The 26,739-nt window shown below is 36.3% G+C and overlaps 1 protein-coding gene across 5 annotated transcripts in view; it reads left to right on the plus strand.

The window, feature by feature from the left end:
- The first annotated feature begins 1,175 nt into the window (after nucleotides 1-1,175).
- Nucleotides 1,176-26,739, plus strand: part of TNNT3 (troponin T3, fast skeletal type) — a 42,548-nt gene continuing 16,984 nt past the window's right edge. For 2 of the 5 annotated variants that reach the window (XM_087920007.1, XM_087920012.1), the window contains exons 1-3: nucleotides 20,433-20,655; nucleotides 21,307-21,318; nucleotides 26,035-26,049. In XM_087920007.1, coding sequence (XP_087776133.1) covers nucleotides 20,577-20,655; nucleotides 21,307-21,318; nucleotides 26,035-26,049 — 106 coding nt within the window. In that variant the 5' untranslated portion in view covers nucleotides 20,433-20,576. Of the gene's footprint in view, nucleotides 1,374-12,949; nucleotides 12,985-15,272; nucleotides 15,287-20,432; nucleotides 20,656-21,306; nucleotides 21,319-26,034; nucleotides 26,050-26,739 lie in introns of those variants that run through there. The other 3 variants (XM_087920022.1, XM_087920028.1, XM_026706571.2) reach the window with 2 other exon arrangements.

A 26,739-nucleotide genomic window follows, 5' to 3' on the forward strand; every position in this document is an offset into this window, starting at 1 on the left:
CGAAGGGACTTTCTCCCTTCTCACAGGCTGGAAGAAAGAGGCTGGCGGAGGGATCGACTCCTCGAAGGCAGTGGAAGGTTCCCCAGCTAGGGAAAGTTGCCAAATTGGGTGTGTGTATGCGGGGGGAGGGGAGGGGAGGGGGTGAACGAGCAAGACACCAAGGTAGACAGGCACAGAATTTTGGAAACGCAGAGGCAACGGAGGGGCGCTTATAGCCGAGACCCGCAGGCCCCCTAGAGGCAGAAAGAGGCAAAACTTCCTCGTGCTGACTCTTTCTTGCGGGTTGAAGCGACTTCAGGGACTTCGAACATTCAGCTTCCCGCTCCGCTTGGTGACTTTTGGGTGATTGGTTGACGCGAAAGCAACCCAGCCTTTCAGACTGGTATTACGAAATCCGTCCTTCGCCGTTTCCATCCCTCAGTTTAAAAGCGTCTCTTTCCAAGCGAGGATCTTCGAAATGTTCTTCAAAAGGGCAGCAGTTCCGTAATAGATCTCTCAACCACAGCTTGCAAAGATTTAACCGTGTGCCCAGGTGTTTCAGATCCGTCCAATGCCAGGGGTATAGCCCGTCACAAAACATCAAGTATTGCATTGCACTGAATGTGTTGTTATTCTTATATATCAATTACACATCTTGTGTTAGAGGATGCTTTATATCAGAGGAGGATGCTTTATGTCAGATTACCAAACTTCTCTCAGGGTAATCTTTTAATTTCTCTTAATTTTTTGGAGTGGCAAGGCCAAGACGATTCCCACTGTTGCCAGCCACTCCACTAAGTGGCAGACCTAAATCCCTTCTTAGCTGCTCTGAAGAAGCCAATTGCAGTTCCGACTGGGCCTCCTCCCCTTACTTTTTCTCTGCTTACTCCAGGAAAACCTTCTGCCCCATTGCCTTCTCTGCCAGCATCACAATTACAGCACCTGTGTGCTGTTGAGGTTAGAACAATTCTGCAAACAGACAGGCTTTAAAATAACACAGGCAACTGATTACCATGGTCATCCCGGCATATATGACAAGGTCTGGTTCCTTTGAACTGATTGTCCTTTAAATTTCGCTGGCCTGATGGGATTTAAATATAGAAACCTAAGCTATATGGTGTTTTATTTTTCACTCTTGCCAAACATGTCCCTCCCATCTTGATCTAGGGCAGCTCCTTCAGCTGCTCCTATACTTGGGCTGACCTTTTTCCCATCCCTCTTTCTTCCATTGCTCGTTCCCTCCTTACCCTTGTGAGCCTGGTGGCCAATGAGCTTCTCTAGAAGATCAGATGTCACTATAACAGGAGGACTTAATTGCCTGCTGGAGTTGGCAGAGCCTGCAGCCTGATCCATTCGGCAGAAAGCTCCTTGCTTCTCTCAGCTCCCCCTGTCAGGTAAGAAAGAGATTCAAGTGAGACATATATTGGTAAAGTATAGAGAGAGGAGAAGGAAAAAAGCATGTCCAAAGTTGTCTTACTCAGTCTAGGGTGGAATGCAAAACAGGAAGACAGAGGTTCTTGGGCCTACAATAAAAGTAGGTTTCTAGATCCTAGAACCGCAGGACTTCTCCTTGAGAGGGTTTGCTTCAAGCTAGTAACAATAAGTGGTAGCACCTGTCCATTTAAAAAAAAGGAAGGCGATCCATCAAACAGGTATCTATATGTGAGAAGTATGTGGTCCTGTGACCTATGGTCAAAAGTGATATGTATCGCATACACAAAACACTCAAAATTTTCCAAAGTCAACTGAAATACAGCCTAAATGATTGAATCCCCACAGAAAGGGACTGGGTGGAGAGACCATGACGATTGCTTAAATTCATTGGGAGGTCCATTGAATAGAAGCATCTCTCAGGTTATTGCAGAAATAAAGCACTTGAATATGATGGACAACATGTACATTTCTAAAAGAAAAAAGCATATTTCAGTAGTGTGTGAGATAATTTCAGCACCATTGGTAAAATAAAGGACTGTGGTGACTATTTTTCCATTGAGGTTATTTCAGTTGTGAACTCAAAAATCAACTTGTTGACTCTTCACTAAGTTCGGGCAAGGAAAAAGTTAGAAGTAGTAATAATTAGTTATCATGTATTGTAGCAAAAGAGCTTTATTTGACTTGACTAAAAATATTGTCCCATGGGGATGATTTAACTCCAGCTATATACTGTATATTTTAGTAAGACATTCAGTCCTGAGGATTGTTCCCAGATCTTATGAATATTGAAAACTACTGATTTCTTTGCAAATTATACATTTTGTGTTGAGTTATATGAAAGGGAGAGACAAGGGTATGGGAATTGTTTGATTCTGAACTGAAAGCGGCACATGTGAGTTAGGCCTTTAAATTATTGTAAGATGCCAAGTATCAAAAGCATATATCTATCTTAGCTCTTTAAACAGGCTGGACCTATAAAATCTGCAAAAGGATTAACTTTTAACTGAAATATAGTTTTCTTGGAAAGAAGAGATGGTGGAGATGAAGTGGTCCATGGTAAATAACAGACCTGGAAATAGTCAGGAATCAGTGTTAAATATCTTCTTAATAGAATCTTCTCAATGGTGTATAGAAACATAGAAAAGTGATGGCAGGAAAAAGACCTAGTGGTCCATGAAATTTTGCCTTTTGAATTTTTTTGTTTGTTTTGTTTTATTTTTAATTAATTTTTAATTATTTATTTATTTATTGTTAGATGATACTTTCTGACGATGAGTGAATCACTCGGGTAAAATTCTGTGAATCATCACAACTATTGCATTTGAGTAGCGTACCCCTTATTATATAATGGCATATTCTGTTATGTCTCCATACATGAAAGTACTTTGATGCTTCTAAAAAAGGGAAGATGAAAAGCTGACTATCTGAATTCTCCTCCTGATTGGATATGGCTGAGACATAACCTAGGACTATAACTAATGTACCTCCTGTGTCCTGTATGGCAGCTGTCCCATATTAGAAACCATTTGTATATGGTAGGGCAGATTGGATACTGCTCATCATGACAGATTTTTTTTTTTTGATTGGGGAACTATGGAGGCAATCACCACACAAAGATTGCTACATGTGTTAACTTCCAACATATGCACCAGTTCTTAGTCTGACTTGCTGGATTTCTAGGTAACCTTTTATTGGCCAATTACTTTACTTACCCACATTTAAGTTCGTGGAGGTTTAGCAGATTTTGTGGCCTTCTACTTGCATCTCACCCCCATTCCAAATTTATTATGGTGTTTGTGTGTTTTTGTCTTTTTTTACAAAATATATAAATAAATCCTGTTAAGGAGAATAATACCCATATTTTATGGCTAGTTCTGCTTCACCTTGCCACATAGAACATTTCCCTTGTTTTCTCTCTAATAAAATAGGATGGCATGAAAAGCTCTAATGCCTCATCCTTAAAATTTTCCTCATTCTGAAGTGCCCTAGTTCCAACTGAATATGGCCACCATGTTTCGATTTGAACCTGATAAGCAGACATTTTTTTCTTAGACTCATAGAGTCTAGAGGGGAGAGTCATAGAGTCTAGAGTTAGAAGGGACCGCAAGAATTATCTAACAACTCCCTGCAATGTACAGGAAATCCAATTTAATAATGGAATTAAATAATAGATAAACAGATAAATAATAGAAGTTATTCTTTTTATTCTTATGATATATTCTGGCACCTTTCTAATAACATAATACCATGAGTTTGCCTATGTTTGGATTGTTTTTCAGGCAAGGCTTTTGCTTCTAAGAAGAGAAAGGTTTACCTGGGCTATATAGGTATCCATATGTCCAGCTGTTTTAATGCAACACCGTTGGCTATAAAGTTTTGCCTGCTCTCAAAATTCTTTGCAATTACCTATCCATTCATGATGTTTTGTAATAAAATTACCACATCAACATTTGGCAAAAAAGCATTTATAACTAGCTTTACCGAGGCACAGTTTTTGTTTAGAGAGCAGGTCTTTCATGCTGTACCCAGTCCTTTGAAGAACCCGTCTAGAACTTGAGTAGAAATGTCATAAGCCTACACATCTATGTGAAAAAGGATCAGAGAGAGTTTGTTTTCTTCTTGAGACTCTCTTCTTAGTGAACTCGATTTTTTGGAGACAGATTGGGCCTAAAGATTGAGCATAAGATCTGGACAAATGGGTGGGGTTAAAAATGAACCTCTTAGGCTTCCCTTGTTTTTTTTTTTTAAAAAGCTCCAGCTGCTGGTTTCTTGAACCACATATAGAATGGCATTGCGGCCCAGCTAAAGTGCCAAGAAGAATTTTTTAGACAGTGAAAAACAAATGGAGAGCACATAGCAAAACACATTCTGGAGACATCAGATCGATTAAATATTCTGCCAGGAGAATGGTTTCATCTGCCAAAAGAGTTCATGAACCAATTTTTCCCTTCTGATACCCAGCTAGGCCTATCAAGTCCCTTGTTTAGTACCTCCAGCTTTCCTTTTCATTCTTCCTATAATCTTCCTGCTTCACCTTGTATGGCCAAGCAGAGAGAGAATGATTGATGGGAGGACAGCTATTTTCATCAATAGTCTCCTAGATGAGAGGGAGTGAATTCAATCTATCAAGGGGAAGATGGGTGCATTCTCAGCTGTTAAGAAGCTCCTCAAGAGATGGGCTCTGGGTGTTTTCAGCCAAGAATTGGAAGATATTTAAGCCAAATGGCACATATAGTTCAGAGCGGGGAGGAGAAATTGGTTGGGATTTATGTGACAGAATTATGATCCACCTTCCCTGCTGCAGATTGGCTCAATATCAGGCATTTATAACATTTGCACTTCGGTCAGAGCCTGTCGGATTTATCCGAGTTGAATTTGTCTTTTTTTAAAAAAAAGAAAAAAGAAATGACTTGGTTTGCTGGTATAAACACACATGATATGCAATTGAGTTAACAGTATATTTTTTAGAACTGACTTAAAAATGTCTCAGGTTGAGTAGTCAGGCCTGCAGGTTTTTGTTTTTAAACCTTGAAGGAGTTACTGTGAACTCTGATTTGATGACAACAGAGCAGGGTTGCTTTAAAAAACAACAACAACACAATTTCCTTAGTTTAGCTGGGGTGGGGGGAATCTATACATATTACAAATGATCCTCTCTCTCTCCCCCTCTATGTTTGCTTGTAGTGGTGGACAGGTGGATGGATAGGTAGTTAGAAGTAATTTTGAGAGCCCACAAAATGTGCGGAAATGGATAGAGAAAATCAAATAAAACGAAAGAGATGATTTTGAAGTTTTAAAATCAACTGCTTTAAGATTTGGTCCTCAAGCAAAGGACCAATGTCAGTATTTACCCATATGTTACCAGACTGGTCTCCATATTGTATTCAAGAGCAGCAGATTATCATTGGATGTATTTTGGATATTCAGTGCCAAATATGTAATTTTAGGATAAAGTAGACAAAATAGTGGTTATATTTTAATAAAGGCTTCTCTAGGCTTAAATTTCAATCACTGAAACCGATTCCCTCAAAAAGCCCTGAAGATGGGCTGGAGATGACCCCCCCCCCCCCCCCCCAAAAAAAAATACCATAAGCATCATTTGCAGATAATTACAATATATGATCATCCTGGATCTGAAAACTATTTGGGGACAACACTGGGAAGGACATTTGGATTTATCCATTTCATTGACACCTCTACATTGTTTGAGTTCCTTGTTCCTTCACTGAGCCTTGACATGATAATATTTGAGGGGGAGCCTAACCTTTCACAAAGACACTATTTAAAAACTTGTTTTGCTTTATCAAGCTAAAATAATACTTTGCACCATAAAGAAACCACCATGAGGCAAACAAGGAAAAATATCAAATTCCTGTTTTGATGCTATATATAAAAGCACAAGAGGAGCACAGACTGGTTAAGAACATTTAAAAAATAATTCACAAAGGTTCAGGATTTACGTAATCTCAAGTTATAAATATAGTTGCTAAACAGGTAGAATATTTCAACAGAGCATAGATGTGACCTGGAACCAGTGTTCAATGCTAGAACTCAGCTGACATTTTTGCAATTGTACTAAGAAGGAAATTAATGTTTCTAAAGGAGTGTCTCTATCTAGGGTACATCTATTGCACTTTTAGTTAACCGCAATATTGCTGGAGGATAAGGAGAAAGGACATCCTTATGGTTTTAATGTTTATCAAAGGATCCTAGTTTTCCTGTTTTTTTTATTAGCATGATTTCTCAAACAATAATATATGCCTTATGTGTCATCCTGCTCTAGATAAAAATTTTATGGCTTGTTGTGGAGAAGGATTTCTCTGAAGGGAAAAGAAAGGACAATACCTTGTTGGAGTCAATACAATTCATTGAGACAAAAATTCATATCTGTGCGAGATTGAATTGAGTAGGATTGAGCTGGGCACCCAAGGATCTTCATCCAGTTCAATCTCCCTCATTTTACTGCATATGATAAATATAGAACTAAGGAAAACATCACAACACATGACACTTGCATGCCATCTAACTTACCTGTCAAGTCAGAAATGGCTATGGGTAATAATATTAAGAGAAACTTTAGAAATATTAAATTTGTTGACTTAAAAGCCACTTTAGTATGCACATAAGACTTTCTTGAGACAGAAGCTGAATGAAGCTTCTTTGGAGAGGCAACTAAATGAATAATCATTTTTAACCCCAGCTGTATATTTTTCTAGTGAAACAACAACTTTGTATTAGCTGTGCATGCAGCACAGTCTTATATTACATACATATATCTGAGGTAATGATTATCTGTATCACCTGAATAACTCCAGGTCATTTGGCTATAGCCTGTGATTTTATTAGCTTCTGTGGCAGTTCTGTGTTTTGGATTGTTATATTTCCAAGGCTTATCATAGCTAAGTCTTTTATACAGTCTTTTACAAAGTATAATGATACTCCTAGAATTGCCAAGAGTTGGACATTAATGATTATCATCATCATCCTAACTATATCATTGACCAAAAAAACCCCACTGAATGTTGAAATATTATTTGAACTACGTGAAGGTAAAACATTTGTTTTTTTAAAACTTTCACTAAAACATACAGGATTTTATATTGTTAATTGTTTCAAAAAGAGAAATAACCACAGAAAGAAACAAGCGAAATCAGGATAGATTGCCTTCCCTTTCCATCTAAAAAAAGAAAAGGAAAAAAAATCAGTGGCTTAATAACAATGATTGAGCCACACCACTGGGTTCACACAACATACTGAACCATTAATTAACCCAGAGAACTGTGTTTGTATAAGAAATAATACTAAAATGAAGTAAGAAAGCTATATGGGTCAGAAAAACAAAATCTTTTTGCTACTATCTAGAGGCAGATTCAATTTGGACAGTTGTACAAAATCAGCTGGCTGAATACTATAGAGAACAAGTTTGTCTAGAAAAGAAGCCAGACTAGACCTGAATTGAAATATTTCCTAAGGATACTTGTTTTTTTGGAAACTCAGGTTGGCAACTTATTTCAATTCAGATGATTTACTGCTTTTAACATGTGAAACATTGGCTTGTGCTGGCTTTCAGTTAACATGAAACTGAGAAATATTTTCATGTAATTAAATATGATTGATTGTGTGATGATGTTACTGGGATGGACAGCTATTTTCCATCAGAATCAGCAAAATAATGTCAGTGTGAAGGCAGCCAGCCAGCCATACTGCCATAATGTTAGAGACTGGCAGTTCACCTGACTTGAAATCAGAAAATTAATCTCCTTTCAGATGTATTTTGTCAGAGTAAAACATGTTTATGAAGTCCATATGGTCAATTTTACCATTAGGCAGACTGCATCTTAGGCAGCTAATTTCGATAGGAAATTCTTCATTACTGAAGCTGTTACTGTATTTTCACTGCTCTGGAGGATTGTCTATGGGATTTTCATCTTCAGAAGCTGTGAAGCTGAGGCTTGTATGAACTTGGACTTGAAAGCAAGGTGAAAAGGCATTTGACTATAGCAGGAACGTGTCTTGAACTGACCCTACACTTTTATAGGCCAGTCTTTGCTATTTTCTCCATGACAACAACACAGTGAGGTGAGTTGGGCTGAGAAAGAATGGCTGGCCCAAAGTCACCCCAGTTGGCTTTCATGAGGCTACAGCTCACTGTCCTTTGGTTTTTAGACTGGTGCCTTAACCATTAGACCAAAGTGCCCCTCATTCATTATGTGTGAATGGAATATTTTTCAATGAGAACAGAAAATTCTCTGGAGTCTCTCTTTCTCACATCTGCACACTGTGGCAGTGCTGTGGTCATGTATACCTTCAGCAATTTAATAAGTTTAAGAAAATGGCATTATGACCTAGGCATATCAACAGTGGCTGAATCAGGAGGCTTCCATATGTATGTCTTTTAAAGCTAATATTTATTAGGCATTTGAATTCTGGTTTGGTATGTTAAAGTTGGTTAATGACCATCTGCTAACCCCCTCCCCCCAGATTAGAACATCTTGGTTAATTTAGCCAGATTCTGCTGGGTGCCTCTGCTGTGGCTATTATGTGAGGCAATAACAAAATGCAATAAACCAGCTTTCCACAGTTATCTTGAACTACAGTTACCAAGCTGATGCAAGGGAGAAAGCAGCACACAATTGTGGAGGGTGTTTATTAAACAGAAGAAAAGCCATACAAGTTAGCAGTAATGTAACAGAAAATTTTCTCTACCCTTGTGCTTGTCTCAGAACCTTACAAATCCACATGAGCATTTTAGAGCATAATAAAAAGTTGAGATATTTTGGACTGGGACATTCATGCCTCTTAAAAATGAGATTATGCCCTTGCTGTCATAATTTTTATTCCCAGGAACTCCCAGTTGAAGATCTGTGACATCTGGAGCAGTGGTGGGATTCAAATTTTTTTTACTACGGGTTCTGTAGGCGTGGCTTGGTGGGCATGGCAGGGGAAGGATACTGTAAAATCTCCAGTCAGAGGTGGTATTTGCGCTACTGGTTCTCCACAACTGGTCAGAACCTGCTGAATACCACCTCTGATCTGGAGGAGTCCTTGCAAACTTGTCACTTCTCTTTGTATTACATTGCTATTCAGAGATCCTTTCATTTTAGAAGTCTGAGATCAAAGCTGGTCCATTCTTGAGAGAGATTGAATTCCCCATATTGGATAGTGATTTAAAAATGCCAACTTTTTTCTCCCCAAATATGTCAACTACAGTAGCTTAAGTTTAAGAACTACTTTTTAAGCTGCTGTAAGTAGTGTGATTTTAATTCAGTGCCATATTGTCTTTGAGAGTAATTCTAGGACTAATTGTTCTCAAAGCTAGTGCTCTTGAGAGTGATCTGTTTATATACAAGTGTACTCAGTACTCAGACTCTAATTAGGATCTTTTCCATGACATGTCAGTAAAATAAGAATACTAAAGGGTATCATAATAACTACTTGCAAACCTGCTGTTATTTATTTAGATGTATTTTTAAAAGGTTTGTAATACAGTTGCAAAATCTCAATTTATTTTCTATTAACGTACTTTAGATCAGGGGTGTCCAACTTGTGTGCTGGCCAGTGGTGTGATTCCATTTTTTTTTTACTACCGGTTCTGTGGGCATGATGGTGGGCGTGGCTGGGGAAGGATACTGTAAAATCTCCAGTCAGAGGTGGTATTTGCTGGTTCTCCAAACTACTCAAAATTTCCTCTACTGGTTTTCTAGAACTGGTCAGAACCTGCTGAATACCACCTCTGGTGCTGGCCTTACCCCCCACTCGGTTTAACGAAGGGGAAAAAAGTCCCGATATGTCATGTGACGACACCATGACGGCGCAAGTTTGACACCCCTGCTTTAGATATTGTCATGAAGAGAAGATATAGGAGTCTAATGCAAACTGCTATGACAAAAATAAACAAAAAAGACACAGACAGAACATGTGTTTTGACATCATGATGCATGTTTTGTTTCTGCCTCTACTTTGCACACAAACCTACAAGGGATAATATAATTTTGAAGTGATTTGTCTTGCTGACTTAGCATCTGGAAGGTTGAGAACATGAGCCCACAATCCACAAGTGAACAGCCTATTTTTCCTAGGCCACATGTGACTTCTGAAAGTCTTAAATGTGACCCAAGAGACCCTAAATTTATTGTGTTAATATTATAGAGGGGTAGAAGCTTTAAATCACTAAATATTAGAAGAATATTTCTTTCAGTTTAAATGTAAATGAAATATCATTAATATTACATTTCAGCTTGACCTTGTGCTCCTCCACAGTGTGGGCAAGAAAGGTTTGCACCACTGCATTATTCTAGTAATAACAGCAAGTTGACACAAATTATCGGCCAATTTTTAATATTGAGCCAACATTAGTAGCAATCACCGCTTTCTTTCAGCTATCTAAAGTAGCTTTCAGGTTCTATACATTTACATCAGTATGTTTAGATAGCTTCATGTGTTAATTTAGTCATGGATTCAAACTGATTTGAATAAGTTTACGTTTTTAGTAGCTAATTTAATTTGGAAAATAAATTTGATCCACGGATTTGATCAAAGTGGCTTCAGATCTCCAAATAAAGTCTGTTCAACATCTTCCCTGATATGAATCCACCAGGAACATTTGAAGAATACTGTATGGAAAAAAAAAGTATTAGTTGCTCTTTTGATTTTTTTAAAATTATTTTCTGCCCTGTCCTCTTAAACTAAAATAATACCTTCCTTGACTATTCTAGTTATTTACGATTGGAGCACCTGGAACTTCAAAGTGTTGTACAAACCTTCCCTCCACAAATAAGCACATAGCCTTTTTGGTGTTCACAGTATATTGTATTATTACATTTTGTCACTTGGAGTCATGTACTATCCCTTATATGGCAGGGCGATTGCCTCCAGGAATCCTTGATCTTCTAAAATAGAAACCTTGTAAGCTGCAGATGTTCTTCGGGACATCCATCCATCTGCTGCTCCTTCAAGAGTCCTCTCAAGTATCAGCTGAGTAATTAAGTTAAGACCAGGCTTCGGTTTCCTTGGGAGCAGCTTTATGTTTTCTAATTAAAGCTTTGTCCCTCAAGGACTTCAGTGGGTGTCAGAAGAAATATTCCTATAAAACCTACCAGTGACCTCCTTGAGGTTTTTGAACTCTTCACAAATTATTCTGCAAATTACTTATGTCTCCCAGGAAATTCAGCTTTTGTGGTTTCCATCCTCATCTAAGATGCAAAAATTTGCTTGTCTGCACAGAGCAGACAAGAATTCCTGTTCTTTGAGGTAAAACATAAGCCAAAAGGGTCTAGCATTTAGTTTCTTAAGCAAAGAGAAGGCATTTTGCTTGTAGTTGTGAAACAAAGTCATATTCTGTAGATAATCTATGCTATTAGTGAGAGTAAAAAATTCTTCCTGATTTTCACATCCTGTGGTATGAAAGTTGACTGTAGTAAATATAAGGACCTGTGGGATAATATTACCTAAATAGCCTTGTAATTTCTGGCATTTTTTCATCATAAGTACAAATGCAGCTGATCTGGTCATATTTGTCTTGGTATGACTACGAGCCTGGTAACCATAACAACTGCTCTGTGTACGGGAAACTGAGGGTGGGTCTCGGCATGGTATATACATACTTTATGCATACTTTATGCCTGTGTGTCCTAGTTAGTAAAATACTATATTTGCGCCTGGGATAAAAAGTCAAATCAATCCCACCAACTTGCAGTTTCAATTCTCAGGAAGATAAATACAGGTAGCCCTTGACTTAAGACCACAATGGGGTCCAAAATTTATGTTGTTAGGTGAGACATTTGTTAAGTGAGCTTTGCCCCATTTTATGATCTTTCTTGTCACAGTTGCTAAATGAATTTCTGCAGTTGATAAGTTAGTAACCTCTTTGTTAAGTGAATCTGTTTTCCCCATTGACTCTGCTTGTCAGAAGGTCACAAAAGGTGATCACTTGACCTTGGGACACAGCAACGGTCATAAATATGAGTCAGTTGCTAAGTATCTGAATTTTGATCATGTGATTATGGGGAGGCTGCAATGGTGATGACTGAAAAACAGTCATAAGTCACTTTTTTCAGTGCCATTATAAAACTTTGAACGGTCACTTAAACAAACTGTTGTAAATTGAGGATTAACTGTAAGGGGAGGGAACTATGAAACTATATAGCATTGTGTATCACAAGGGGCCGCTCTGTGAGTGAGATCAATTTGATAAATAAATAAATAAATTACAAACCACCTCTATGAACATGGATGCTCCTAGAAAACGGCCTTTTTGCATTTACACAAATTTATGAGGGTTCAACCATTTGCAACCCTTCCATAACTGTTTTTTATTTTACTTCATGGGAGAAAAAGTTAAGAAAAAAGTAAGGAAATAGCTCCCCAATATCTTTTGTTTGGTAGCATTAGGAATCATCAATCCTGATACTTATTAATAAGAAGATAATGTGTGGATAATTAAATAATACTAGACTGTTTTCTTGTTGCTAGGGTTGGCATGGTAGCTCAGGTCTAAAGCACCAATTTTCAGCCTGCATTCTAGAGGTTAGATTCCAGGTTTATTTGGAATGTTCCTAATTCTCAATCAAACCAGCCATTAGATACATTTGTTGAGAATTATTGAAGTCATAATCATGCACATCTGGAGGAAACCAGATGGCAGAAGACTCGTCTCATGGAATGTTCCACTTTATCGATCATCACTTTGGCATGATTTAAGAGGCTGTTTATGCATAGGGCATGTTGTAGGTTGAATTTTTTTCCCACTGAACCTAATAATATTGGTTTGAGTTTGAATCCAATTGGGTGAGCTTGATGGGAAGAGTTTTTGGTATTTTATCTTGACCGGGAAATCAACATTATAAAATTTAGAGGAGTAAGAGTTAAGGTCCTGCTTCAAACTAGCTTTGTGTTTTGTAGAATATTTAAAGTTTATAAATGTACTCTTTTTTAAAAAAGTGTTTCAATTAATTAAACTGCTATCTTTGTATAGATAAATTATTATAAGTGAATGCGCTGAGACTGACTCTGGCCGTTATTTGTTTTTTTCATCCAGAAATCTTCTGCCAAAATGTCTGACACCGAAGAAGTGTAAGTAGAAACAGACTTGATTATTAATTCATTTATAAGGATCCTTGCTGGTTGGCATTTTTTGGTAGAGCCAAACTACCAGATTGTTGATGGATCAAAATTCTGTTCCAAAGACAACGAACCAAGGTGTTAAATAGTCAAATAGATTAATGTATCACAGTTGCTTGATTCAAATATCCAAAAAGAAAAAAACAAAACCATTTAGCCTTCTATCAAATGTAATTTTATTAAAATATAAAATATATATTTATTGCTTATATAAGTGTAGAATACAACTTCTTAACAGTGTGTATTGTAATTATGAAAGAGGCAATGTGATTATGTAAATATAATTTTGTATATCTGAATAGATAGATAGGAATAGATATGGATATCTGTATATGTGTATTATATATAATACATATTATACATACACACATGTATGTATGCATGTATGCATAACTGTATATAAGAAAGCAGATAGAAAGCATTCTAATTTTACCTATATGCAAAGTGAGAATGCACCCTTGTAAGTGTTTTATTAATACGTCTTCCAACAACCGAAACAATGTGGACTTTACCAGATGGGTTATGGAGATTTCAAACTGACTATTTTATGTGTGCAAAAAGGGGTGAAAAAGCTTATAGCAGCAAAAACATGGCAAGAAGCTGATTGTGGAACAGATCACAAACTGTTCATGTGCAAGTTCCAAATCAAGCTAAAGTAGAAGAAGAAAACCGAACTATTTCCATTGTATGATCGTGACCCATTGGTTTAAGGAGAACATTGGGAATTGCTTTGAACTCCCCTGAAAGAGAACCACAGAAAAACTGTGGCATGAAATACAAAAAGTTGTGAAGGATGAATGTGTAAAAAACCCTTCCAAATATTAAAAGAAGAAACAAACTGAATGTCAGCAGAAATGGTGGAAATTGCCAAGAAGAAAAGAGAAGACAAAGACAACAAAGGCAATGATCTCCTGAAGGAACTTAATAAAAAAATTTCAGAAGAGACAAGGAACAATTGATAGTGTTATCTGTGAAGATGTTGCTGATGGAAACAAAACGGAGAAGTTTTTCAAAGTATCTCCAAACTCAGAAGATGGTTTCTACCTCAATTCAGTATGCTAAAAATGCCAATGGACAAATAGTAACTAATTCAAAGACATGAAACAGCAATATAAGAAATACACTGAAATTCTGTGCAGCAGAGATGTCCATTTCCAAGATACCTTAAAAGATATTTCCTACTTAGAAAAACCATTAAGTGAAGTCAGATCAGTCCTCTGGTCATTACTAAGTTGTAATTGGGAATGGAGTATCTATAGAAATATGTCAAACAACTGAAGAAGAATCAGTAAATGTGTTAAACAAATTAATTTAGCAAATCTGACTCAGTGGCCATCAGATTGGTAAAGGTCAGATGGCCATGCTCAAATTATAGTATCTCAGACCATCTTGAAAAGTCTATAATGCTGGGAAATGTGGAAGAAAAGAGAAAAAGAAGGAGAAGACGAGCAGCAAAGTGAATGGATTCACTTACCATAATAATGGACACACCGAGAGAAGTTCAAATGATCACATGAGGATAGATCCTCCTGCAAAGAATACATCTCTTTATGTGATTGCTGGGAGTTAACATTCCCACATAATATCTAAAACAGGACATTAAGGGATGATGTAATCTAATTTAATTGAATATAAAATAACATAACATGAACAAATCAGGAAACGTGCACCTATTAAAACATGCTTTTTACTCAATAATTGCAAAAATTATTTACGTTTGTTTTCAGTTATTTTTCTTAATTCTTAGTATTTCTAAGGGCTTCAACTCCTGGTACTGCAGATAAAATGGAATCAACTGAAGTTCCATTCTTATAAATAACAAGAACAAGGAACAAAGATAATTCTGTAACTATGAAAACACTATTGATGTAGCTCAGGAACTTTGATTGACTTACAACTTTGATTGACTTTGATTGAAGAAAACAATTTTGTAGAGTCTAACCTTGGTAGCTGAAGTGATGTTATCTAAGAGAACCACAAATTCGTTAATGGCAGAGGGATAATGAAGGTGAAGGTGGAACTGGCTCACAAAATTAGATTTTGGAGAGAAAACCTGAAATATCTTAACAAAATGAGCTCAGAATAATTATTCTGATTTCTTTTCTCTTTCTTTCTTTCTTTCTTTCTTTCTTTCTTTCTTTCTTTCTTTCTTTCTTTCTTTCTTTCTTTCTTTCTTTCTTTCCTTCCTTCCTTCCTTCCTTCCTTCCTTCCTTCCTTCCTTCCTTCCTTCTTTCTTTCAGGGAACAAGTAGAGGGTGAGTAATTACTTATATGTATATGTTGTAAAATAGCTCATTGTTCCAATTTAATTTCGTGGCTCAAAGTGGTTTTAAAGTTAACAAAGTTTGACCAGTTTGATGTACTTTAGTTTTTAATTGAACTATCATGATTTATACCATGGAGATCATTTTAAAAATTAAACAGATCTCTCATGCTCCCTTATTCCACCTGTTGCCCCACTGAGTTCACTGAGAAATAAGAACCATTCAATACAAAAAAGGATATTCAGGAAACAGTCACAGCCTGTCCTTCATCTCCCTTTTGTGGTTTTGTTCCACAATATCTCTTACTAGTTGTCTAAGATAAGCCTCATTAGGTTACCTAGTTCAGGTCCAACAGCCTCTAAAAGTAAATATTCCTTTCCATGCTTGGGGGGAAAATATGGAAATTGAGCCCTCTTTCTCCCTGCCTTAAAAGGCATAGTATATGGTACTTGTATGCTTCAAAAAAGAATTTCCAATTGTCTTGAGCTTCAAGGTCTCTTAATTTTGAAGCCAGAGGTAAGTATGTGCTTGTGTGTGTGTGTTTTAGAAATATTTCTGATTCTGTGTTCAGCAGATACAACATAAAATTGTGGTTAGCCTGTAGTTTTATAGCAATGTTTTTACAGATGCCCAAACCTCTGGCTTGTATTGAATTTACCACAAAGTCAATATCTGATTGGGTTTCCAGACTGTAGACATCTTATCCTATTCCATCTTCGCCCTGCCCTTGTTATTTTTTATCTTCCCGCTTTGTTGTTATAAAGCTTCTGCTGCCATCTGTTGGTGACCCATTAAAGAGTGAAGGAGCCTTTTAAAATGTGCTTGTGGCATAGTAGACTAGGCACAATTACTAGGTACTGCTTAGTTTTGTGCCTGCCTTCCTTGAGCAAGATTCATGAACTAAATATATTCATCATTTCCATTACACATCTTATGTCTGCGTCTTGCATTTGTGTATGTGTTTGGAAACAGACTTTGTTGTATTGCAAACAAAAGTAAAAGGATTTTTTTTTATTAGCTTTGGATTTTATTAGCTCTTTTACTCTCTTTGGATCAGAAATAAATAACATTCATTTTTAAAAGTCTTTTGCTCAAATTGATGCTATTTATGGCATATTAAAATCACAAAACTCTTTTGCTTGAACACATCCGAGGATACATATAGAATGAACTTTTGTATTGAGGAAGGATCTGAAACAAACATCTTTGACAACAAAGAAATTCCCCACTCTGCAGGTCTCCAGAGATACTGAACTCCAGTTTTCACAATCACTACATAGCACAGCATGGTACATAAGGGTAGAGGATTAGAAAAAGCTATAATGGAATGCCATATTTCTAAAACTCTTATCCTAGGCAGATTTACCTGGCTGGTGCTGAGCCCCTATAGGTTTTTTTTCTTAAAGAGCTTTTTTGAGGTGGGGGAGAAGAGGCTCTGTGTACATTCCTTCTAATGCTCAGAATATTTATTTTTGTTTTTACTTAACTTTTATTTTATAAAATAAGCTGCTCAGAGTTATCAGGAGTTGAGCAGCCTCTATACATACAGACAAATAAAATAAATTCCCAAGGATTTCAACTGGACGGGTTATTTTCAGCTTAATATGATTACAATTTCAGTTGGAGAGCCAGTCTTTAATTGCCCTCAGTGGAAAGTTGTTTTATTTAACTGGTCCTTAAAAGATCAACCTGAACATGTATAATACAGCTTAGCTAGATGAATTTTTCCTGACTTCATTTGTCATCAACGAATGTATATGGTATATTAAAGTTAACTTACAATTTAAAGCATAACTTGTGTGAACAAAAGAAACATATACAGTAACTATATTTTTTACTCTAATTGTATTTCCTCATCTTTTTTTTGCTCCCAGTGAGTTTTCATGACCAGAAATAATTCTATGGAAGAAAAATGATTGGGTAAAGGCAAATTCAGTACCCCTTTCCCATATTTTAAAATCATATTACTTCCATGACTTTGTCATAAGTTTTTCCTGATACATGAATTGTGCTCATGTATTGTCTTATTGTCCCTCAGCTGAGTTCTAGTCAAGAAGTAGTGTAAGTGCTCAATAATGACTTTGATGACATTGCATAAGATGGTTATCTCATACAGATCCCTTTTTCTCTGCTTTGGTCAGAGGTCACTCACCAGAATCTCCCTAAAGAAATCTTGAGATGAAGTTTTATCTCAGCTTGAACATTTGAGAGGAACAGATTTGAAGAGTGAGTCTGTTCATGAAATATCAGCATGGAATCTTAGCTTTTAAGCAGTCATCGTGATTCTATCATATCAGAACAAAAATATATTGTTACCATTGTTCATTCAATGCCTGTAGGTGTGCAAGAAATAATAATGCACTGTATATGGAGAATTCCTGTTAATATAACAACCACAATAGCAGCAATATTTATTCATAAGAGCTCTAGACTGATGAAACAGTAGATCACTAGAATACTTTCAGTGATCCTATCCACAGAAAAAATTCCACTGATTTTAACGTGTGAACAATGTTAATTAAGGGGAGAAATCATGAAGGAAACTGCATTATCAGTTTATTTACTAATCAAACTTATAGGGCAGCCCATCGAAGGAAGGTGATTCTGGGCAGCATACAATAATAAAACAGTCATTCAGTTATTCCTCCTCAACACTAAAGCTTCAATATGGTTCAGATATAAGCATAATCAATTTATTTTCAGATTGAAAACAAAGGCTTTTCAAGTTTTGCATGTTTAATGATTTTATAGGCAAAGCTTAATTTAATAAATTTAGTTAAAACTAAATTCCTTGTATCAGAGTAGTGTTGAGTAGTGTTAAGGACATCCACCAGGATGGGGCTTCAATTGTGTGGTTGCAGCCACTATTTTGATTTTTTTGATCCATCCTGCAGGTGTCCCAGATCAGCCATTGAATTTCTTCTTTCAACCGGTATATATTTTACTTTGCAGAAATAAAAACTGTCGTTTCAGTGGGATTCTTAACGTCTTGCAATCTTAGATCTGAATCTAAAGTCTCTTCTGCAAACTCTTATTCAAATCTCTCATTCTTACATGGACCAAATGTATCATTATTAGTTGTTGCTTGAATTTAATTGCCCCCTGATTTCTTTTATGATTGTAAGTGGTGGGTTTTTTTGTCTTCTGTCCTTTAGTAAGAAAGGTTGGTTTTATTTTATCCTCAGCAAGCATTAATCTTCAGTGTCAGTCTTTGTGTTGCACCATGTCATGCTAAGCCATGTTTTTGATCCGGCTGCTTTTCTTGTTTCCTTTTTTGTTTTCTCTCTCTCAATGCAGAGGAATATGAAGAAGAAGGTAACAGAAACTTACCCTGGAATGAACCTTTTCTTTCTCTGATGATCCACTGATCATCAGTTCTTTCACTGCCTGTTCATCCATCTATCTCTTTGCTACTGCCTGTGAAAGACGATCTAAAAGCCTGGGGGGGAAAACCCTAACCCAATTATTATGAATTGGCCTCTGTTTTTAATTCTAAAGGCTTAAGATGAAAGTGTGATGATGCAGTTAGTAATCTTGACCATGTAGTTATAAGATTGCTCTTCTGTGCAGTCAACTGAATTTATTTTGTAGCCGTTGTTAATTACAAATTTTAGTAGTAGAAACTCCAATTATAATATTTCGGCTTGATAATCTGCTAAATTAAACGTTCATGTAGGTACAGTTAATTGGAAGATAACTATCATTTTTAGTTGATTCATGAATTGATATGTTTCTGCATAGCAATTCTTTGGAAGAAGGAGTTCAGAAGATTTGCTTTCTCGGAGGAACACCATTTTCAAGTTTATTATTTTCCAGAATTTGACCCATGAATCCTCTTAAATGAAGCTTTTAAGATAGGAATACAACACTGTTTATGATACTGTTACTAAATCACAGAATTGCTGATAGGATTTCTAATATAATGTCATCAAGTTAATATCATTTGCTGTGCACTAAGTACAAAATATGAAGACAGTTGGAGGTGGGGAATACTTGCAATGCCTTGGCATTTGTTACTAAAACACTGTTCTCAGTTTATAAAACAAGGAGACTATTTTTCCCCTAAAAGAAATCCAGCAGTATTGAATAGAAAGATCAAATCATCATGTATTTCTTCTTGGCAAGTAGTCTCTTTCTACAGTATGTTCATTTGTAAAAGAAGAAGTTGGTATTTTGTCTAGAGCTATTCTTCAGGCACAGTGAGTCTCAGTAGTGTCCCATTTACTATAAACGACTATAACTCCCCAGCATGTTGGCTAGGGAATTCTGGGAGTGGAAGCCCACACATCTTAAAGGTTGAAAAAAAAAAAGCTCTGCATGAAATGTTCAGTCCATATGAAAAAAGCAAGGATGTTTTCAACAGTGCATTGTTTACCTTTATGGTGCAATATGGAGAACAACTGGAACTGATGTGGGAATTCTGTGTGGGATTCCCACACAGGGAATTATAGTCTTTCTTGGAGCTAAACACGACCACACATAACTCAATATAAAAACCATATTAAAAGCACCATAAACATGAATGATAAAAGATTATTATTATTATTATTAATTCCCCTGCATGGTTGCTCTAGATCAGGATGTCAAACTCCTGGCCTAAGGGCTGAATGTGTTACCTACTGGCCACACTCACACCCGGTTTAGCAAAGGGGAAAAAAGTCCCATACGTCATATGACACCATCGTGATGATATGAGTTTGACACCCCTCCTCTAGATCAAGAAAAACCCAGTGCTTGCTAAATGAACGAAGGCACCTTTTGAACTCCATCTTCAGCACTTTATTACAGTTACAAAGAGATGATCAAGGATGCTAACCTGATACAGGCAACTTCTCCCACTGAAGGGCTTTCTTTTCTTCCTAATTCTCCCCCCCCCATTTTCTTAAATATATTCTCTTGACTAGATGGCTCTATAATATGCATGCCTCTTTCCCTGGGGGGGCGGTATTTCCTTTATATCTTTTGGTTGCTGGTTTTACATCTTTGCCTAACCTGTATCTGTCTTCTTCTAAAGTGGTCACTTCCAGGGTATATATTCTCTAACCTTACATTTCTCTAGTCTTAACTCACAACTATTAATGCTCTATTAAGTGTATTAATCTTTTTATCTTTGCCTCTTGTTCCATTATGCCCCATCAGAAGAAGCCCAGGAAGAAGGTATGTAATAGCTTCTGTATTTCTTTCTCTTCCTTTTTTAGAAGAGTGCATGTTTGTTTATACAAAGGAATCCTGAAATGACAGAAGAAAAGACACATGAGGAAAGGGACAGGGAAAAGTACACATGAGAATCAAAGATCACTCATGTTGTGGCTTTCAATGTCCAAATGTTCTCTTAGTGTCATTGCTCCGCAAGAAGATAGGTGAGTGTGTGTGTGTGTGTGTGTGTGTGTGTGTGTGTGTGTGTGTGTGTGTGTCACACATTTCAGGGCAGTGTATTGCAAAGGCATGGGGTATTTGGTGTAAAGGCTTGTTTCCTGGATAGTTCCTCCCTCAATCTGCTGAGGTGGAAGAATCCAGAAAATTCCTTTGAATATTGTTTTTCAAAAGTTGATACACTGAGAACTTACCCAAGACCACCTCACTTGGATAATATTCTTCCCCAATACTTTCTCTTAGGAATTCAGCATTTGAGAGACACTATATTAATGTATAAACCAAACAATGAATTATGGAAACCTTTTTTGAACCTTGATTACCCCTTGATTTTTCCCCCCCTCGCCTTTTCTTTCTATCCAAGTAAAAGAGCCAAATAGTCAACATTTCAGTTCACCATCTGCATGGACTTGTTTTATCTATTCTACAACATTTTAATTATTCTAAATCCTCTCCCTTTATTTTCCTCACGCAATTAGAAGCATTTTAATTTTATGCTTCTTGTTTTCAATCCTGTGGAAGTGGGTTACTAATAAAAAAAATGTGGGTTACTAATCAAATATACAAATACTGTTCCATAATATTGTTTTCTTCTGTTGTTTCTCTCTTTATTTTTTAACAATGCTTCCCACCTGAAGAAGCTCAAGAAGGTATGTGTTGATGCTGCTCAGTTCTCAGCATTTAAAGGGAGATGATAGTAAACTATTACGGAAGAAGGGAGGGTTAAATTTAGTATCCCTACTAATTAAATGAAAAGGAAACAGAAGTAGCTGTAATTTTCATAAGGCATAATTTATGGATCTGCTGGATTATAATTCCTGTCCAAACTCTGTGACCAGTGGGCTTGTTGGCTAGTGAGGACGGGAGAGAAAGTCACTTTCATTCAGTGACTGATTTTATGATATTTCAGCTAACATATGTCTGGAATAAAAGAAATGACATTCTGTATCAATTAGTTAGATAAATAGACGGTCCTTCCTCTGAACAAACAGTTCTTACCATTGATTTATATGGCTGCTAATCACAAAATAACAGATGTTCAAGAAATACAGGAAGGAAAATGCTAATGAAACCATGATAAACTGGGGTTTTAAATTCTTCTTTTTCTTTCCATGCATGAGAGCTTTCATTTATGTATTCGTGGTTGAAAATTATATTGCCATAATGAGCTTTTGAGATGTATCAGTTATATAAGTAGCTACTTTCTGGAAGTCCTGTGTGGATTTTTGGAAAAGTGTAGTTCAAAGCATGAGCTTGTGAATTGATGTAGATGGCCAAGTTATCTTGCTTGTAGCTACTTGGTAGTCTATACATTTCTGGAAAAAAAATGTGAAGGAAGAATGTACCATACAAGCAGGGTCAACATTATGCAAAGACATAATATAGTTTGGCTGGTTTTAACTTAGTATATTATGTGAATTCAGGCATTGTGGTTTGTAATCTTGAGTAGCGATTTTAAAAAAAAGTTTTGCTAGCCTAGCTAGGCAGTTGGTTTCACAGATCATAGTTAAACAAACTACAGTTTTGCACAAGATTTAAATCTATTACAGATATGAGATTTGAAAAAGGTGGCAAATGGATTCCCGCTGTACCTTTTTCAATTCATCTTCCAATCAAATTAGCCCTGCATTTTTAATGTGGCTGAATCTTCTCTGCTTTTAAAGCTACATGTTTATATACATAGCTATAGACCTGTAAAGTCTGGTGTTTGCAACTCTAATTCAAGTTTTAGTAGAAGAAGGAGTTATTCTCTGTGTGCACTCTTGCTTCTTCCTGGATCGCCTGTAGATTGGTTTTATTTTGCCATGTCTCCCGACAATCCTTCAAAATGGCCATAGGGACTGGACAATTAAAGCCCCACCCTTTTTATCATGACTTACGCATAAAAAAGTGGTGAGATTTTTATCACCCATTTGTGCCTATCATATGAAAGCCAATGGTGCTCACTGCAGATGCTTGTCTTCAGATATGCAGATGATGGTCTGTTTTGCAGATAAGGAATATTTGTATCAATATTTCTGCTAGAAACAATACTGTGATGGCCTGATGGCACAAGAGATCTTGGGATTCTAGGAACTTCATTATTTTCATCTTCTTCTTTTGTTGGGATGATTCAAGAAGTGATCCCTTGAAGCTGGTCTACAGCAAATAATGAAAACAAATAACTGGTCCCTATAATTTTCAAACAATAAAACCAATTCCAGATAGGTAACTGTGTTAGTGTGATAGACCAAATGTAAAATAATTCTCAGCACATTGTGTGATTAAACATCTGGAAACTTAGTTATCTGTAATTTATTGGTTTTGTGCAAATTTTGATATTTATGTTTTTCTAAGCTGCATTTGCATGCTCTGCATTCCAATAAAATATTTGCTAATATGCATACTATAATTCCATGTTTTAAGATTTAACTGCATTACCCTTTCTATAATAAGCCATTGTCTTTCTCAATACTATCTTAAAATACTTTGTGGCTGTTGCATTTTTTCCTCTTCTAATATTCTTGTTTTCTGTTCTCTAAATTTTATTTCATCCATGATACTTCCCATCTGGTGAAGTTCATGAACCAGGTATGTGATTTGACTTCTGAATTCTTCTCTTTCCATCTCATGTTGGTGTGTGCAGAAATGCGAAGTTGATGGAAGAGAACAGGAGAACAACACATTACCTTAACAACTTATTTCTTCCTTAACTATCTCTGTTGACTTATAAATTGTGCTATTACCATGTACAAGGACATTCAGTCTTGTCATTAGCATGTAAAAAGTTGTTATATAAACTTATTTAGGTATATAAAAAGTTTATATAATAACTTTGGGATATAATATTATTGATATTACTTTTTAGCCCAGGATTTTATTAAAAATTCTAAAACTGGAAAAGTGAAATATTTCTGGACAGGGCTCCCATCCTTTTCAGAAATTTTCAGAAGCTGGTCTAGAAATGGTTTACCATGTGTGAATTGCATAGTTTAGGTGTTACAGTTAGATTTTATAAATTTAGGTTCAAATTCTTAACTCAATACAGAACTCACTAGGTCGTCTAGTTCTGTGTAAAATTAAGAACTTAAATTTGGACTAGCCTCTGTCTTTAATTTCAAAACATCTCACAGGGTTGTATTGTACTAAAATGAGGAAAGGCTTCCATTTATGCCATGTGTAATGCCCCCCTAAAAAGTTGGGATATTATAACAATAACAAGCAAGAATGAAACCTTTGTAAATATTGGACAATTATGTGAATTGTGGCATCTAGAATTATAATTCTATACATGTTATCTCAGAATAAATCACACTGAATTCCAGATGATTTGTAAAATTCATTGTTAATTGACAACATGAGTCATTTGCATGGTTCTCTGCCCTCTGTTCTGTTCACATATGATTGCCCTGGTTTTTTCATTCACATTTGACTCCCCATTACTTTTTCCACACATTATTGATTTGCCTTCTGTTTTTAAAATGAGTTCAGAATATTACCCTTGGCTTGCAGATGTTAAAGGTTATTGTTACAACCCTGTATTTCTTCTTTGTTTTGTCCTCCTTTCCCCCTATTGACCCCTGTGCTTCATCTGAACCAGACATGTGGCATGAACTTCTGAATTCCACCAATTGTTTTAAACAGAAGTGTGTGTGGAGGAATTCAAAGGTGAAGCAAGGAAATGGAAAATAACTCTTGCTTGGTCTTAGTGATACTCCCAGAAGATCCTTGATTTGACAATTATGCTGTTTAACATACATTATACATGAGAAGAAAGGGCTGGAACAGGGAGCTGCCCAGAACCTTGAGGGCAAAATGACATAGAATTGGGAAGAATGTGGCAGAATTAGTGAGGGACTGACCTCTCTTCACACAACAGCAACCTGCCCTAACTTAGTGCCTTTCTGGTGTGTTGAGGCTACAAGCTCCAGAGGTTTTAGCTTTTGGAAAAATAGGATTTTTCTTAATATATGCTGAAAAGGGCAGGGGAACTGACACGATAGCCAAAAAAGCGTATATTTATAAAAAGTTTATATATTCATAAAGGACTATTCCTTGTGAATGTTTTATTGCAAAAACGCTATTTGGTCCTAGCTTTATGTGGTCCCATAGAAATGAATTTTGGAGTTTTTTTCCCCTTCTGGAACTGAAGAGAAAAATTATCTTATTGGTCATAAATATTGTAACATTTACAGAAGAATCTTTATTTCCATTTATTAGGGGAAAAAAATAAATGAAATATTTGCTCAATAATCACAGCAAGGGCTTGCATCCTTTGATACTAAAAAGCTAAAATAAAAACCATAGTCATCCTAAGATTATACGTATAGCTCTATGAACAACTTTTTTAAAAACTGAAACATATAACTCTCTTAAGAAGCACCTTATTCTGGAGAATTTAATGCATCAACATAAATATAGCCTAGGATGGTTTGGGAATATATGGTTGCTGAATCCCTGCCAATTATTGGGGGAGGCTGTTGTTCTATGTGGGGGAGCGTTTATGTTGTGTTATTCAATTGGGCAGCTTCTAAATCTAATAGATAAATGAATAAAAGTACGCCGTCTAATCAGAGAAAAATAAACATAAAGCAGCATGTTTATTTCCAACCCTCTTTTTTCATGAGCACTTTTGATATTACTATGCTTCAGTAGAATAAAAGAATACCTGCATTTCCATAGTATCCTGTAATTTCACTCCCAGAAAATGATTACTGTTGTACTGTTAGCACAATAGCAATCATTTGCAGAATAAGACTGTGAATTCCTTTTTGTGTATACAAGGCTGACAAACAATTCATGAGCAAAGCGGCATTAATTCTATGGCTTGGCAAATTCACCATTATGGATTCCCTATTTGGCTGCCTTTACATGGTCTATTAACTTTCTCCACAAATGACTACTGTTTTTGCTTACTACTTTCTTTTCTCTTAATCTTTTCAACCTCAAAGTTCAAAGACACAAATTAACATGTCACTCTTGTTTTTGTTCTCTTGCGGTTTGTTACATCTTGATCCATGATACTTCTTACCTGATGAAGTTCATGAGCCAGGTATGTGACACAACTTCCAAATTCTCCTATTCTCTAATATGTACTTAATATATATTTGTGTGAATGGGATATTGAAAGAGAAGAAACAAGATCAGTGAGTACTATTAACCTACTATCACAAACAAGTATGTTTTTGCTTTATTGCTCCATACTCATAGCTGCATTAACCTGCCATTACAGTTTTTCAGATTTTTCATAGCTTCTACAAATGCCTGTGGATCTTTTCTTTTTTTTTCTTCCATTCTACCCATTAGGCATACATATGTTTATATATTTTTACTTTTTCCTTCTTTGCTTCACATCACTATTCTTTCCACCATGATGCTTCTGATAGAAGTCTGGGAAGAAGGTATGTACTGTCCATTCAATCAACTTTATTTTATCTCTTCCTTATTTTCTCTAGGGTGGCACCGTGTTCAACAATATTTCCAATGACTTGAGGATAAGTTGGACGATGTTAAAATACTGAGTTTTTCTTAGGAGATTGGTCTAGAATGTTCTACATAGACACACACCAGAGCCCCACACTTGAGAATGCCATTAAAGTGCCTTGAATTCTTTAGAGACAAAGCAAAGCTGACATATATTTATATGAAATTTAAAAGTGTCATAACATGAAAAAGAGCTTTGTTAGTATGATAGGAGGGATTTTGAGGGATTTTCTTTTGGAAAGGATAAGGCTAACTCTCTCTGATGATGTAGCCTTGAAAAACTACCTTCCCAAACTGCAAAACTGTGTTAAATCTGCTTGCATTCTGTGACAGTGGGATTAACCTCACATCCAACCAACATACCTCAAAATGTCCTACTATTTTTAGAGTACATGTCCTGCTGACATAGCCTTCATCGGACATTGCCTTCAATTTGTCCTACTGACATCACCTTCATCTTGTCCCCAACATGTTATGGAAGCAGCTTACTTTCATTTTTGGTTGTTTTGAAATTAAGCTAGTGTTTTTCCCTTTTTCTTTGTCTTGCCATACAGACATTCTACAAAGCCTCTGGTGAGGTTGATGCAGTTCCATTGGTCATTTTCAGC

This window comes from Pseudonaja textilis, chromosome 1 (assembly GCF_049901715.1).
Source record: "Pseudonaja textilis isolate UNSWEBS1 chromosome 1, rPseTex1.2, whole genome shotgun sequence".
Lineage (NCBI taxonomy): Eukaryota > Metazoa > Chordata > Lepidosauria > Squamata > Elapidae > Pseudonaja > Pseudonaja textilis.